The sequence below is a fragment of the Electrona antarctica genome (genome assembly GCF_951216825.1).
Source record: "Electrona antarctica genome assembly, chromosome: 3".
NCBI lineage: Eukaryota > Metazoa > Chordata > Actinopteri > Myctophiformes > Myctophidae > Electrona > Electrona antarctica.
The window spans coordinates 30,280,351-30,296,920 of NC_136808.1; the positions used below are offsets into that span (position 1 = coordinate 30,280,351).

Here is a 16,570-nt window from a genome sequence, read left to right on the forward strand (position 1 = left end):
CTGTTGTTTCATGCTGGAAAATGTGACGATGACGTTTTTTTTGTTCAGATATGTTGCATGAATTCCTTGGTGCACATACAGCAATGTAATGTAATGTTGGAGGTTTATAAGCCTTGAATGCTGTCATGATATACATCATTATATTCAAAGTTTAAGGATGGTTGATGGTTTGTATCGTGCAACAATATTAAATGTTGAAATTAAAGTGTCTCACTGTCATTATTGTGCAGAAGTCAGCATCATTTATTTTATTTATTCTGTTAGTGCTATATGAAGCAACATTATCTCATATAAACCATCTCATCTTCTGGTACAGTACATCACACAATAATGTAAATTACAGTTTCATGATATTATGAAAAGATTTGTAAAAACATGTATTTTTTATTTGTATTGAATGGGGGGGGGGGGGTTCTTGCAGTAGGCTTCTATAGTGGCAACCTGAGTTAGTGTCATTAAGTAAGTAAGTAAGCCTTGCCGAGCCATGAGGCCGAATACTGGACAACTCACCCCGGTGCTTGCCCGTTTTTCCTGCCAGAATTATCCCCAGTGAGGGGGATAACTTTGTAATATGCTATTGGCTGTTTGTATTATTTTTGGAAAATATATAAAAAGATACTCCTATGGAAAGGCTATATTATTTTACTTATATTGATCCTATAAACAATTTAGTATAATTTAGTATATGTAAGGTTTTGCCCACTCAAATGGTACCTCGTCAGATAATCTCAACATAGCCTACAACAACTTCTGTGAACTGACTTCACTGTAGTAGCTTTTCATAAATTATATTTGTACTTGGGCTGTCATGCTGTCATAAAAGTTTATAGTTAGAGAAATCCAAAGTCCAGCCGTCTACTGTCCAGCCTCTCCCACCCCACTGGGGAAAATTCCGGGAGGAAACGGAAAAGGGGTGAGTTGTCCTGTTACCATGAGGCCCAAAGGGCAGGAGCCTATCTCCTGTTTCTGTAGCGTGTACACGATGTACACCCCCTGGACATGATGTACAACTACAAGTACACCCCTGGACATTCTACTATGTCGCAGGGACTTATCCCAATCCAAACCATGATGCTGAGTGCCAAGCAGGGTGGCATTGGGTCACATTTTTCAGCCTTTGGTCGAGGATCAAAGTCCCAGCCTCAGTGCAGACACTCAAACCACAAGGCCACTGAGCTGGTGTGTCATTAAATGCAACTGATCAAGACACTGAACCCCCAACTGCTCCGTCCTGATGAGCAGGTTGGTGCCTTCACTGCCTTGCATGATTTCCTCTGCCTTGTTGGTGAATGTGATAGTGGGGCCTGGGGGGATATGGTCCCGGATGCACACTCGGGACCGCTTGCGTTTATGGTAGTGTGAATGCTGCGTACCGTTCCAGATTGAAGTGTACTCGGATATGGATCGCTGCAATGTGAAAGCATTGAATACAGTTGAATGAACTGTACTCGGTTGCGGAAGAATCAAGGCCAATGTGAATCATGGCCAGCGGGGACCAGGCAACCGTATTCGGGAACAGTTCAAATCAATCAGACTCAGTGTGAATCCCCTAGCTGCTCAATCATTGTAAAGCACTATGGACACTCATGCTATAAAAGACAGCCAGGACTCTGCACCATATGCAGCATGGCCGGCAGTGGTAAACCATCTCCACTGACAATGTTGCAGCTGCACGCATTGTTATTCTAATATATTATATCCCTCTGGACTATGTCAACCAGGGAATATAATCCAGGTATAGTCTGGTGATCACCGGAGAGACGGGTGACAGCCGTAATGTAAACGGAACCCGGGAGCAGTAGGCGCCCCAAAAAACAATCGGTGAGGCCTTTAGGAGGGCCATTCAAGCCGCAAGCGGAGCCTGCAGCACCACCGTTGCCCAGGTGGAGCCTGCAGAACCATTGCGGCTCAAGAATCCTCACCTGAGTGAGGGGTATGATTAGCCTGGCGTGACCAGACTCATAGCGAGGATTCACTGACGTTTCCTCCTGCGGGGAGGAACGTATGATGTTCGCAAGACCCGAAAGCCGAAACCCTGATGACCTTGGGATACATCACTGAGGATACGTCCCAGGTGCATCCATGCGATGTATTTTCATTCTAACTGAATGGTATCTGCAGGTTGTAGTTAATTAATGTGCCAACATAATTTAACACATAATATATGTCTGTGAAATATTAACATGACTGATGTGTTATGTAATGGGAAACATATTGTGTCATGTGATGTCCTACTGCACTCCACCAAGCAAGAGTTTTCAAAAACATCTCATTTATGATTTTAAAAAGATAAATGTATGGTTTTGTTAACATTTATATAGTTTTGATTATTTCAAAAATATACTTTATGGCTCAAAAGAACATTGAAGATGTGAAGAAAAATGAAAAAAATGGAAATGTATAAATGATCCTTTATATGTTATAATAACTAGGTCATGTTGTCATTACAAAGATGAACTTACAGTTAATTGTCCTAAACTGAAAAGAAGTGGCACAGACTGCTGCTACAAGTTACAGTGAGCTCTGCTGCCATCCACTGGCAGAGAAAACCAATAACACTGAAGTATATTTTATGACGGAAACTACTACACTTTCTAACCACTTGCTCAGTGCGGCAGACGGCAGTGCCCATTACCAAGACATCAGAGACACATACTTCCCTAGTCAGAATACACACGTGACACACCCAAAGTGAGTTTGAGAACATGACCTACAACAAAAAACTTCCATACCTTGGGAGAAATACAACAAAGTTCAAACACAGCAGCAGGATTTGTGAACTGTTGTTTAAAAGAAGGTTAGGCAATGGAACACAACCACCCTAAGGACTACTAAAAAACAAGGCTCCAGACATCCCAAAAGAAACTGGTCGGGCTATTGTTTGGCCTTACATCTACAAATCATTTAACCCCAGCTCACTTTGCTAGGGTGGGATGTCTCAGGGTAGAGGACAGAGTACAGCAACTTGCAATGGGCCTGTTTTACACCACAGAGTGGAATGACAGAGTTGCAAATAACATAGGCCATAGTTTAACCTGCCGGAATCACTGCCGGGAAAAAATGTTATGGCATACCACACCATAGACAACCTAAAGACAACATTTTCCAAATTTCATTATGCTTTAAGTAGCACTAGCATGTGACATGTCAAACTAGGGGGTTTTCATGATTCTGAATCCATTCCAAGCATTAGTTTTACACGAAAAACACTTCTTGGCCAGCCTAAATTCGGCCATAGCCACTTGCCCAAAAAGTGCCCAAATGTGCTGACCTCGTCACATTTGTGATTGATTGATGTTGATTGAAGTATTTATTAACAGTTTGCAGAATTACAGACAAAAAACTGTTAACTGTGAGTGGACGACCAATAAAACACTATAGTTTACAAGAGGGGCCGTTTTAGCCCAAGGAGTGTTTTTCATGCAAAACTAATGCATGGAATGGATTCAGAATCATGAAAAACCCCTAGTTTGACATGTCACGTGAATGTTGCCTTATATGTGTGGTATACAAAAATGGCCATGACTTTTTTTTCGCTATGTTTCCGGCAAAGCAGGCCTCTTATTCTGTGGACCCTAATGACCAAATTAATAGAAAAAACACAAATAAAAAGTACGGCATGACATCACAGTTCCTCTCAAATGCATGCACTTGGGGTAGGCCAGTGCCCAACAGGCACCACTGTAGTAGGCCCCACGGGCACCGCAGGGGGTGCAGTGACCGGTGTCGAGACTATCGGACCAAGTAGGCCTTCCCCACGGGCACCGCTCTAGTATACTTAATATTTTAAACCATGCATCCCTTCTGTGACTCTACCTCAAGCAACACAGTAGGCCTACTATACACAGTATACTTAAGCACTATTGGCATTAATGTTACTGACCAGTTGTAGTGTAATTACACCGTCCTGTTATAGGCTACTAAATGTGAGTCCTAATCTGACTGTGCGAGTACATAAGAATGTTGCTTATGTACGTACGTCTTTGCACTTGTCATGTTATCAAAGCAAATTCCTGTACAGTGACTTGGCAAATAAAGCAGGTGAACAGAAAGTATGAGGTCAGACCGTCAGATTAAAATAATCATGTGCCCCGGCTGGAAGCACTTGGCGCAGTAGCGTTGGGAAACTTGGGACGTCTAGCTGTTAGACTCTGTCTGTCTGTCTGTCTGTCTGTCTGTCTGTCTGTCTGTCTGTCTGTTCGTTCCAAACTCTGTAAAAATAAATGGTTATTTATTCCTCTCCTCCCCTCCCTGTCTCACTGGCCACCTTCAAACTCTTCTAAAGATTCACTTCTAAGAATGGCTTTTGAGGACTCTGTTTTGTTATTTTTCCTTTTTTTTGTGCCTATTATTATTATTATTATTATTATTATCCATATTTGACTACTCTGATAAATAAACAAACAAACAAACAAACAAACAACATGGGAACCAGACCCTCTAGTGGACATTGTATGTTCTTCATTTAGAGTATAGATCATGAACCTGGGAGAGAACATCCAAATATGTAGGCTATCTAACATAAAATCTAACATATACTGGTAATCTAACATATAATTAGTAATTAAAGAAATTCTGAATGTCTGTCTTTCTGAACGAATGAATAAATGTCTGAAACATTGTCGTTGCTTCTCACTCGCTGCACCAAACGCTCTGAAGCCTCTGACAAACTGACACCAGACTGATTACACCTCAAAATACATACATACATACATACATACACACACACACACACACACACACACACACACACACACACACACACACACACACACACACACACACACACACACACACACACACACACACACACACACACACACACACACACACACACACACACACACACACACACACTTAATTCAAAATATTAATTTAGTTATATCAGTTCCTGCCAGAAACGCACAGAATGTGAAAGCCACAATGAAGATTATGGTTGTTATCGTTATACAATATAACCTACGGCTAAATCCTGGAATTTAACCTTTTGAAATAGCCTAATTCTAAGTGATGACAGGCCTAAATGTAGCCTATACTTGCCAACTTTTTTCTCAGTTTAGAAGAACAATTTATATAGTCTAATGTAAATCGCCATCAAATAATCAAGGTTATAGGTTAGGGGTAGGCCTAGATTGCTTGTTTTTTGACAGACCCTCAACCTCACCAGTTTATTTCCTCGGTCTGCATCAGGGGTCATCAATTTGTCTACTCTATACACAGACAAATGTGTCTGTGGCAAAGTTGGTCATCATGCCATTAATGTTCTCAATTAATATTTTGATCATAAGCCCTATAATTACTGAATGAGTCTATAGGTTTTCAGATTATTTATGACACTTATTACTGTAACTAGGGCGGCTACTAGTGGTTCTCACATGTTTTATTTGCAAGGACCCCCATAACTCTGAGAGTGTACAAAACTACAAATGTAACCAAATGGACCTGTATTCCTGTAAGGGTCCATTTGGTTCTATTTGTACACTCAGAGTTAGGCTACAGACCTGTAACGGTCTGATCTAATCAGGCCAGGGCTAGCTCTTTATAGCCTGGCTAATAAGCCAGACCGAATCAGCCGTTGGCAAAAAGTCTGGCTTATTAGCCAGGCTAAGCTCTTTATGTGTTTCTGGTAATATTATTATGCACTCATTTTGTATGTCCGTTGCAAAAATGTCCACCACAAGCCAGCATGGAGATGACCCCTGAGCGGCATTCGCACAAAGTCCAAGACCCGAGCAGCTTTCCATCCGCCTTGAATCCTTTCAAAGTTCCCACGGAAAGCGGGGACCACCCAGCTGCGCCAGGGACGGCGCTGATTAGCTGAACGGAGCTCATTTGCATTAACGTCAGTAAAGGCTGTAGGTCAATCCTTGCGGGTGCTTTTATTGGATGTGCTGCTGTCAAGCAGTGCTGAAGAACTGGAAGGGCAAACGCTACAAAGACAAGAGAAAAGACAAACAGAATTCATCATTATGTAGCGAATTTCTGCCGTTGCGCGTATATACAGTCAGCATTTGCCTTCCGTTTTGCATTGTCTATCCGAAACTTGGAGACGCGGAGCGGTCTTGGAATCTTTTTTCCCTTTTTTTCTCTCAAGCGATTACATTCTCCAGAGGTGGTACCTCCACACGTTACAATCTGACAGCCTCTACATCTTTTCTTTTCCACAATGAGAGCAAATCGTGGGCCTGATACATTGTAGCCAATTGCACACCGGGGTTTCGTATCTCCCCCGGTGGATCATCTTCAACACGGGCAGCGGATGTCTGAATGGAAGCTATCCCAAGATTTCTGCGATTCTTAATTGGTAAATTCGGGCTGATAAATGGAGCGTTTAGCCGGACTACATGGCACAATGTTTCATAGGGGAGTCTTGACATCGGACCGACTGACAAGAATACTCTGCAGTGTGAATATGTTAGCCTGTTGATGATGAACGGTTCAGAACTGGCACAAACTGTCGTGAGAACCGGTTTGTGGCCGATGCCTTGAATTGAAGTGGGCAACCCAGATTGTTAAACGGACTCCCCAATACAACTGGATGGTTTGGGCGGGGAGGACGCACGGCATCACTATAGAATTATTGGACAAAATGGATAAAACTGTTGTATGACTGAGCCAAGGAGGATCTGGCGTCTAGGCCTACTTGATAACAGTAAAGTTGAAATGAGAAAATGATGATGTGGTACGAAGGGCGAGCACAGGAGCCAGAGTGAGGGATACGTCGCTCATGGAAATTAAACAGCCCAAGTGAAGAATAACGGGACTCGTGTTTTGGAGGATAACTCAGTGCTTTTGATAAAATAAAATAAAACCCCTCTTCAATTAACTTCATGTGAAAAACGGAGAGAGGAAATAGGCTTCCTGGTCGGGTGGTGGGATAGGGAGGGGGAAAGAGATTATTCATGCTCTGTGTTAAGGAAATAAGACAAACTACTGTAGAAAACTACTGTAGAAAATAATTAATTCAGGGGACCTCAACATATAAGGGGAGGGCACGAATGACAGTAGGGCAGCCTAAGTAAAGCACTTGCGCAAAAGAAAAAGGCTGAAGTGGGTTGAAGCATGGGCTGTGCTTCAAGTATTCATATCTCTGATAGGGTGGTCTACCACAGTGGAAAAGAGTCGGAGGATTCCCACTCACCCCAGCAGACAAATACCACTCAGCATCAAGGAAATCCTGCCTCGGGACTACCGATTAAACCCGCGAGTTGCAAGGTGAGGGAGCTACATTCTCCATATTCAGAGTGTGTGTGTGTGTGTGTGTGTGTGTGTGTGTGTGTGTGTGAATACCATTGCATTCAGGCAGTTGCAAGAAGAGGCCTGTGATTTTTCACTCAAATCAAATTATGAAAATTCCATACTTTACTCAAAACATTACTGCTTTGTTTGCTATTGCAGGCCATGGTCTCACAATGCTATAGTATAGGCTATGATATAGGCTCCTTACACACCCAGTGGTCTGGCTATTCCAGGCTAACCCAGTGGTAGGTCGCAGGTTCAACATCTGTAGCCTACACATAATAACCTCAGGTGAATTCTCTCCACAGGGTTTTTTAGGCAGTGTGAATGGACGTACATTAAGATATTATTCATACATGTAACTTAAATGAAGAAGCACAGCATGAAGTCTTCATTTATTTCTACTGAGTACTAATGCATATTATCAGTTAAACTATGGGGACTAACTCATTTCTTAAATTAAAATGGCAACAAGGCTGCACATTTACTTTTTCCATAGATCTAGTTGAGCCCACACCAGTCAAACTCAAGTTCAATCCACCACTCTCCCAATTTAGCCCAACTTGTTTTTGATAGGATGCCCTGGCTTTCATGCAGTAGGACGTAGGTCCTCCTATCGTTTCGGCTTTGATTCAAAAGTTAGGCATTGTAGTCTAGTGACTAGACACATGGTGCATCATCAAACATGAATAGTTGAAAAGGACTATGGCATGCTTATTATGGGTAAATGGTGCGTTCATATAGCGCTGTTATCCAAAGCGCTTTACATTGTTACATAAACCCATTCACACACACATTCATGCACCGAAGGTGGAGGAAACCATGCAAGGCACCAACCTGCACTTCGGGAGCAATTTACCTTATGCAGACCGCGGCCATCTTGCCAGCAAGGTGCTAACTAGATGCAATTTCCCATTGACAGCCCATTCATCCAAACAGAAAGGTCCTATCACCAACATTGCAGCTGTACGAAAAGCTTGAATTATCCTCTTTCTATCTGCAGTTTGTTTGTTTCATAAAAAATCCCAACTGTAGATTTATGAGCTACTTCCTGTCAAGAAAGTATTGGAGTTTGGAAGCACTCGTTTTTAGTAAGTAGTTTAGTCCTGCTGCGTCATGCATTATGTGCAAATTCAAAACAGGTGGTATGCAGGGCTGTTGAGTGATATCCAACAAGCACTCCCAAACTCTGACAGACTGACACTTAGAAAAAAAAGAACCTGCACAGAATTCCTTGACAGGAAGTAGCTCATGTCTACGGTAGATTTCTATGAAACAAATACTTTACAGATTGAAAGGATTGAGGATAATTCAAGCTTTCCTTACAGCTGCAATGTTGGTGAGTTTGACATTGTTTAAAGGTATATTCAGTGATTTCACTTAATTCAAATATCACTTACTTTTTCTTATTTTTTGGATAATCCTCCCTACTATAAAGTGTGCTGACCATATAAGGAGTTCCTCCCTGTCCCCAGTGAGCCCCTGGGGTCAAAAAACCCTAGTTTCGGTTTGGGCTTTGGGTGGCAAAGCCTTCATCCAATCAGGATGTGAGGGACCTTCCTCCAATCATTATCGAGTGGGGCGGGCCTTGGTGCATGTGCGGTTGGTCTGTTGTACTTCCCCCACTGTAGAGCGTGTGCATGTGCACAACTTGTTACCGGGGCGGACCAGGGTTTTTTCCAAATCACCCAAATCACTGAATGCTCCTTTAATACGATTAGATAGGATTTTTCTGTTTGGATGAATGGGCTGTCAATGGGAAGTTGCACCGAGTTAGCACCTTGCTGGCAAGATGGCAGCGGTGTGCATAAGGTCAATGAGGGGTTCAGTGCAAGCCCCCAGTAAGGCTATCCAACGTTGAAGCTGCCACTACCTACTGGCAAAAAGTGGAACTGCAGCACATTCATGGAGGTGGGCGGACGTTCATGACGTCATGTGCATCATCCCAGGACCGGTTCGGTCTCTATCCTTTTGTTTTACTCTATGGCTCAGTGTCTTACTCAAGGACACTTTGACACTAACTCTGGGAGCCCAGGATCGAATTGGGAACCTCACGTTTCACCATTCGGCCACAATACCCCTGAGCCCTACCCCTGCTTCTCACTGCCGCATAGTTTCTTACTAGCTTATTTAGTCAAAGCTCAAACCCTTTATACTTTGTGAATTAAAAAATAATCATAAACCATAACCAAAAGAAAAGTGTCTAAAAAAAAGAATATTTTCTGGCATTATTGACATATTAAAATTATTCTACCACATAATTGCACTAGATGACTAGATAGACAACCACAGACATTTCTTGGTAAAGCTGGATTTTATCATAGCATTTGAGACTTATTTTATAACCTACTGGTGCACCTTGACTACATTTATATTAGTCAATAATACTGTTAATTTACTGTTTGATATACTGTTAATGCGCTTTGAAATGTATATCTATGTGTGCTAGCTGGCTGAGCTATCATAGATTCTAAAGTTCTGTATAAACCCCTGGTTTGAGGTACTTTGAACTAATTTCCTCCATGGGATCAATTAAGGCCCGTCTACCCATCTACGTCTTGCATGGAACTACCAAGTCAAGCTAATGCATGTTCTCTGAAATCAGCATCGTGCACAAGTGATATTTTATTTAAATGGAAGTTGACCAGGAGAATCGGTGCTCATACAGCAGCACACCAGAAGAGATCAATATTGGCATTTGATTGCTTTGGAAAGGATCCACTGTCCATGTCATTGTCTTATTAGTAAGCAGTAGATTGCTTCACCATGTGCTGACTGCACAGTTGAACCACTATAGAGAAGATACAAAAAGTAAAATCATCAGTGTCAATTTAACTCTAAGAGTATACAAATGTAACCATTCGGCCATTTTGTACACTGAAAGAGTTACAACTGCATTTTCCCACTGAAACAAAATGTGAAAGCAGGGATACATCATGACTGCATGGAGTGGTTTTTGACAAGATGGAGGAGTTTTCTATGTTAATATAATTTATATTTAATATTGCTGTCTCACAAACCACCTCATTTTTGAAGAGTTGGTCTTCAAATCCATGTATTTTCAGATTATCTCCGGAGGTTTAACCCATTTTGACCTAAGGCCAATTCTCTCTCTGTGTGTGTGTGTGTGTGTGTGTGTGTGTGTGTGTGTGTGTGTGTGTGTGTGTGTGTGTGTGTGTGTGTGTGTGTGTGTGTGTGTGTGTGTGTGTGTGTGTGTGTGTGTGTGTGTGTGTGTGTGTGTGTGTGTGTGTGTGTGTGTGTGTGTGTGTGTGTGTGTGTGTGTGTGTGTGTGTGTGTGTGTGTGTGTGTGTGTGTGTGACACAATGCAATTCCATTATTGCAGTGGGTTTGAGAAGTGGCCTTTACTTTTGTGTGTGTGTGTTCGTTTATTTGACACACCGCAGGCTATTTGAGGACCTCTGTCGATCAAAAGTTTGTGGCCAAATGTCACCACAGGATCCAGTGAGAGGGCGATGTGACAAATGCCCCCACCTAAACACGCCCACTGTGCTTCTGATTGAATGAGTGCCCTGATTGAGTTAGACTAATGGCATGTAAATCTCCTTCAACTGGAGATGGTTAAACCCTGTTGTGTAAGGTGTCAGCATCAACATTTTCTTTGTCATTCCAAATGGACAGCTATGCTCAGCCATGCCTATTACACGTCACTCTCCACATTAGCAGAATTAGATTTCGCCACTTACTGATCACCCCCATTGAATCTTGCATTTTGCCAACATCCTTCACTGTGGTCCCACCTCTTTCTGGTGTGCGTTTTCACAGTAATATACAGTTACTGCTTATATGAGATTAGTATTGATTGTTTAGGCTTCCTTCATTTTTTTTTTACCCCTTTTGTCGTCATCCCCATGTCCTCACACACATCATCCCCAGTCCTCACACACAGTTCTGTATATTATCACTGCTGTTATATACGACTGACTCACGTGCTGGTGATGAGCCCCCACCGGGAGGACGTAGTAGAGCCTTCGGCCAACTCCTCCTGCCCAACAATCCCTGCCGTCCCAGCCCGTAGGATGACGTGCAGTGACAAATCCCTCCCTCCCCGCCCGGCTTCTGACGTCCAAACACAGGCCAATTGTGTTCGTATAGTCGCTCAACACTGCACTGCGGTGGATTCGAACCCCGTAGACTCCTACTTTAGCAGTACGCCACCTGAGTGCCAATTTATTTTCAAAAAGTATAATTTTTTCATTGCATCTCAATAATTAGGCATTGATTCAGGGCTGGGCAATATATCAATACTATAATAATATATCAAAATTGTGATATGAGGATAGACAATTGTTTGGGATTTTGGAAATTGTGTTATGGTGTAAGCACTAAGCACTGAACTTTCCAGGATTTAAAGTTACACTTCAGTGAAGACATGTCATTTTCTGACCTTACCTGACCTTACAATTACCCACTAACTTACACTGCCATTGCTATTTTCTATATAGCAACCATTGTAACCTCAAGACGGGAACAGATTGGCCTTCCGACGCACCGCCATTTCGAGTATGTGGCTTACGTGTGTGGTTAGGGACAGGGTTCGAGTAATGAGTGCGTCAGAATATTGGGCTTCGGAATGCCGGTGTGTAACCTCAAGTTAGATAGTTCACAACACATTTTAAATGAACTATCTAACTTGATAATCCTGCTTTGTGAAATACTTCAAAGACGGTGATTAAATGGTTGTGCAGTTGACAGGTGTTTCAGTTCAATCTGTCATCAGGCTTTAACGTAAAATACTGTCCCTTCCCAGCTCAGCCGCAAAATACTTGAGCATAGCGGCCCCCTCAACTCATCCCTCTCCTCCTGGCGATAATTATTTATAAAAAGAAATGTCTCATTGTATGAATATTTTGTGAAAGCGCCAATGGTCATCCCCACAACATTGCCACAATATCAATATTGAGGTATTTGGTCAAAAATATGATAATTAATTGTGACCTCAGCCCTGCATTTAATGCTTTGATAGAGTTCATATTCAGACTTTTGTGCAGTGAGGACAATCATAGAGTGGTACCACCTGGAAAAACTGTCACTACAAAGTAAGCAAAACCCGGATCTCTATCTAGTACTATGTGTTTATTTGTGTCGCTGTGAATACAAACATCCAGCCTGTGTTCCTAAGCTTGTGTCAGGAGGTTTTGTCAACACACATGGGGGATACACACACGGGCGACACTAAAAGTTGAGCAAACCACTACTAAGTTTACTCTACCAAGAAATGCCTGTATTGCTTTTTAAATGTGAAATAGTTAATGTGTCTTATAGTTTTTACATCTATACAGATGTTTTTGTGTGCTTGTGAAACCAGCATGTGCCTTGGAGTGTCGGTGGGAGAGTTTGGGAGTGTGATGTTAGCCTTTGTCAAGGGTATGTTACCATCTGGGCCGCTCTAGCTATGATTAGGCTCAAGGACAAGGTCTTATGACAGCTGTGTACAGCCCAATGTATACTCTGTTGTACGGGGGTGTCGTCCACCAAAAATAACCAAGTTTTCAAGCAAAAATCCATATAATTCCTTAAAATTCCTTAGAACTCCTTAGAACTTAGAATTCTGTTGGAATTGGAGTTTGGAGTTTTGTCTCTTTGTGTGTTGAGATGTGGGGTAAAATCATCTCTCAGCCTGAGACTTTTCCCATTAAACTTCTCCACGCCAAAGGTGAGAAGGTTGACAAGATGTCTTGGTGTGAACTAATGCTCTGTCTGGGAAACACTTAGCTACATGTGGTTGCCAGCATGAAAGTTGATAGAGGTCTTTGAACAAATGACAAACATAACATTTGTATATTTACAAATTATCCATTGTATTTTTATGATGGGAGAAGATATAATCTGATTGGGACCTGGTCAAGTTCTGTCCTGTTGTCAGTTTTCTATACCTCTCCTTTTGGTGTGTGCTCCTTTGAGCCTTCTCTGGTCACTAGAGTAGAGATTGTGTGTGTTTAGTCTAAGTTGAGAGCCATTGGGTAATTTATTCCAGAGGAAGGCAAAGGCTTCGTGTGGTGATGAATTAATCTACTGTGCTTTTTTCTGTTGGCTGAGAGGAGGGGGACTGATATTGGCGCTCTTTCTCTCTCCTCTCTCTCTATCTCTCTTTAGCGTTTGCTCTCATCACACTTTTCCTCTGTTCCCTCCACTCCTCTGGTACCCCTTGTGTTGTTTTTGTTTCATAACAAGGGGCTTTTCCCCTAAGCTATTACCAATTCACTGTACAACGTGAATGCTTTCCCCCCTCTCTCATTGGTACAGTCTCCACTATCTCCTGTACAATTAATTGTATAACAATCTCATTCAGTACAACCATTGAAAGGATAACTTTCAATTGACCTCAATGGCCCTGTATTGTCTTTGTGGTAACAGCTGGGGGCAGGATCTACTGTATTGATGAACTGTGCTTGGTGTCTATTAGTATGTTGTATTTTTGTACCATGTACAAATTATATTAGTGGCTATTATATATTGCTTATCGAAGGCAAAAGAAAGTGTATTGTCACATTACTAATGATCACCTAATTCATACTGCATCGTGTTGAAAATCAGTTACTTTTTCCAAGCAACTTGGTCGTTTTGACATGGTATAACTTAACCCTGAGGTCAACATGGCCCTGATTTTGATTTGATAGTTTTGGTTATACATACAGTCATACACAGATAAATGACTAGAACCCATATGGACATTGGACAAATATCTGTTCCAACGTTGCAGTACATTCTGTGTTTAATTTCAACAAAGTGTCAGCAGACATGTGACCATGTGCGTCCCTTCCTGTCAGGGTTATCTCTAGTAGCACTGACAGGGTACTTTTTTGCCATTTCACAATTAGCTCTTCATCTGTGCTGGCAAATGAGATAAAGGCTGGGAGGAGAGGAAGCACAATGTGTACCCTAGGGCAGTCGGGACGCAGACTTGGGTTGTGGGACATATCTATTGAGTCACATAATTAGAATGGCAACCTCTGCATTAGCCAAGTAATGAAAAACATATTTTCTTTAGGTAAATGTTCACTTTTAAACATTACAGCATTGAATAATTTAAACTCTATTTGCTGATCAATCATAATGATTACTGTTATAAAAAATGTGTGCTTTGCCTCTTAAATTTGGCTTTTATGAGTGCACAAATGCTTTGTTCTTAATTTCTTTCTGCTCTTGTGTAAGACTAGCAGTCAAACAATTAGTTTGAGCCACATGAACCCTAGTGTCCATATTCTGTGGGGGGGGGAAGGGGGCATTCAGCTAAAATAACGCAATATGACACCTAGTATAGGCTCTTGGGCAACTCCAATCAACGGCGTACATATGGTTTAATATCACAACTAATTATTACATTGGTAACTCCAGCATGAATTCATATTTCTGGGTCTTCGCTGAAAAGCAAAGACTGTTAATTGCCATTGTTAGAGCTACTTAATCTTTTATTTTTCACAGACCTTTGTAAATACAGTAGCCAAGATTTGGTATGTGATATACAGTATACACTATACAGTCACTGTGTTAGAATAGTATGTGAATGCTCAAGGGTAATAGTATGTGAATGTTCAAGGAAAACGATAACGAATACAAGACCGCTCGCCCCAGGTCAAATCCGGCGACCTCAGAACGGTTGGCACAGGTATTCCTAAACATAACTTCAGTAAAACTATGCCTAAACCTAATCTTATTCCTAAACTTAACCCCAGTAAAACTATCCCTAAACGTATTACTGTACCTTAACCTCAGTAAAATAAATACATAAATACGAGCAGCCCGTGGAAAAAATTGGAGCTAGTGGGTTTTTGGGCGAGCATTCCGGTTACCACTTACCACAATAACTACTACATATTCAAATAGTCTGTGCCATGATTATATAGTTGGTAATTACACATACTTGAGTACCAAGTATTGATTCTAACATTTGTAATGATGAAAACCTGTTATTTCATTCTACTATTCTATATTATTCTATAGCAAATGTTTTGTGTTGCATATTGTGCTGTTGGAAGACACATTTTGGACATCAAACAATAAATCAATAAATAATTTATCCAATCATGGATAAATCATCCATCAATGAATAAAAAAAGTGAAACATTGTTACATCTCTGTGTAAAATCTTTTGCTTTCACTTGATTTTCAGTTGGTGGACATTTTATTTGTTCATTTATTTTTGCTGCCGTCCTTGAGAGCAATGAAATGAATTCACTATTGGATGGAACATTATGTTAGTGAAAGTAAAGTATTTTTAATTGTAGTCTGGTCTATTGACCAATGGAGATACAATTTAGAAATGGAAAATTGTGCATCATGTCTGAATGCTCAGAGGGCCCTTCTACTATGTTCACGTATTAGGTGTCAGATAAGGTTAATGCACTTTTAGAACAGAACCACTCATTGTTTTTGAAGTACAGTAGTCTTAACAAATATGGCTACATTGAAAGCTTGTTCTATTCCCCCTAAAGGTGAAGAACTTGGTATCATAATGTCAGCATGTGATAGCCAGCCTCACAAGATTGTGGAAATGGTATTCTTCTTACAAAACAAGACACCGCAAGTGTTTACTTTATAGCCATTCTCTCTGTTCAGTTTCAGAAGCTTGCAGGAATGTGAATAAGCCCAGGTCTACTGATGGCCTTAAGCTCGTCCACAGTTGCATAATTTCCATTTGCTGGGCTCGTGTCTGGGTGTCTTTTCTGGATGTGACAGTTTGCTACCAGTGGATGCGTTCTGAATGGGGCTTCAAGCTCTGTGCATCTAGATTTGTTGAGCCCAGAATAGAGCAGTGGTTCTCAAATGGCGTGCATGGCACGAGACCGGTCCAGGTGTGCCATGGGATTTTGTGACATCGACACACAACTTTTTAGATTTATGAATTATGAACTTTTAATTTACTGTTTAGTACATTGTGTGCACTTGTTCCCAATGCAGAGGAAAATCTTATACCTATTTTAAATGTTTACATTTGTATGTTTTCACAAATTGGCAAAAATAGATTTGCAATGCATGGCGAACAATGCAGTGCATTGTGGGTTTTCATTGGCTATTTTCACATAACACAAAAGCTTTGCAAACCACTGGAATATAATTGACCATGATATGAGAATGTGGTTGAGTTGCATACTGCGTATTGTTATATATATATTTTTTTATCTGACTGATGAATTATACCTTCTTCACAATACTAAACTTCAGAGGGCCACATTTCACAACTTAAATAGTATACACTTCATTAACCAGGAACTCCTGGGGGATCCTGGTCAATGAAGTGTACACTATTTAAGTATACTATGGTCCCCTCCCTTTTCCCTCTACACCAAATCTCTTGGTCGAAAATAGCAGA

At 41.2% G+C, this 16,570-nt stretch overlaps 1 protein-coding gene across 1 annotated transcript in view; it reads left to right on the plus strand.

Annotated features, from left to right (window-relative positions):
- The first annotated feature begins 5,833 nt into the window (after positions 1–5,833).
- pde8a (phosphodiesterase 8A) overlaps positions 5,834–16,570 on the plus strand; it is a 61,000-nt gene continuing 50,263 nt past the window's right edge. The window contains exon 1 of the mRNA XM_079498024.1: positions 5,834–7,215. Within this exon, the coding sequence (XP_079354150.1) occupies positions 7,063–7,215 (153 nt within the window). The 5' untranslated portion in view covers positions 5,834–7,062. The remainder of the gene's footprint in view (positions 7,216–16,570) is intronic.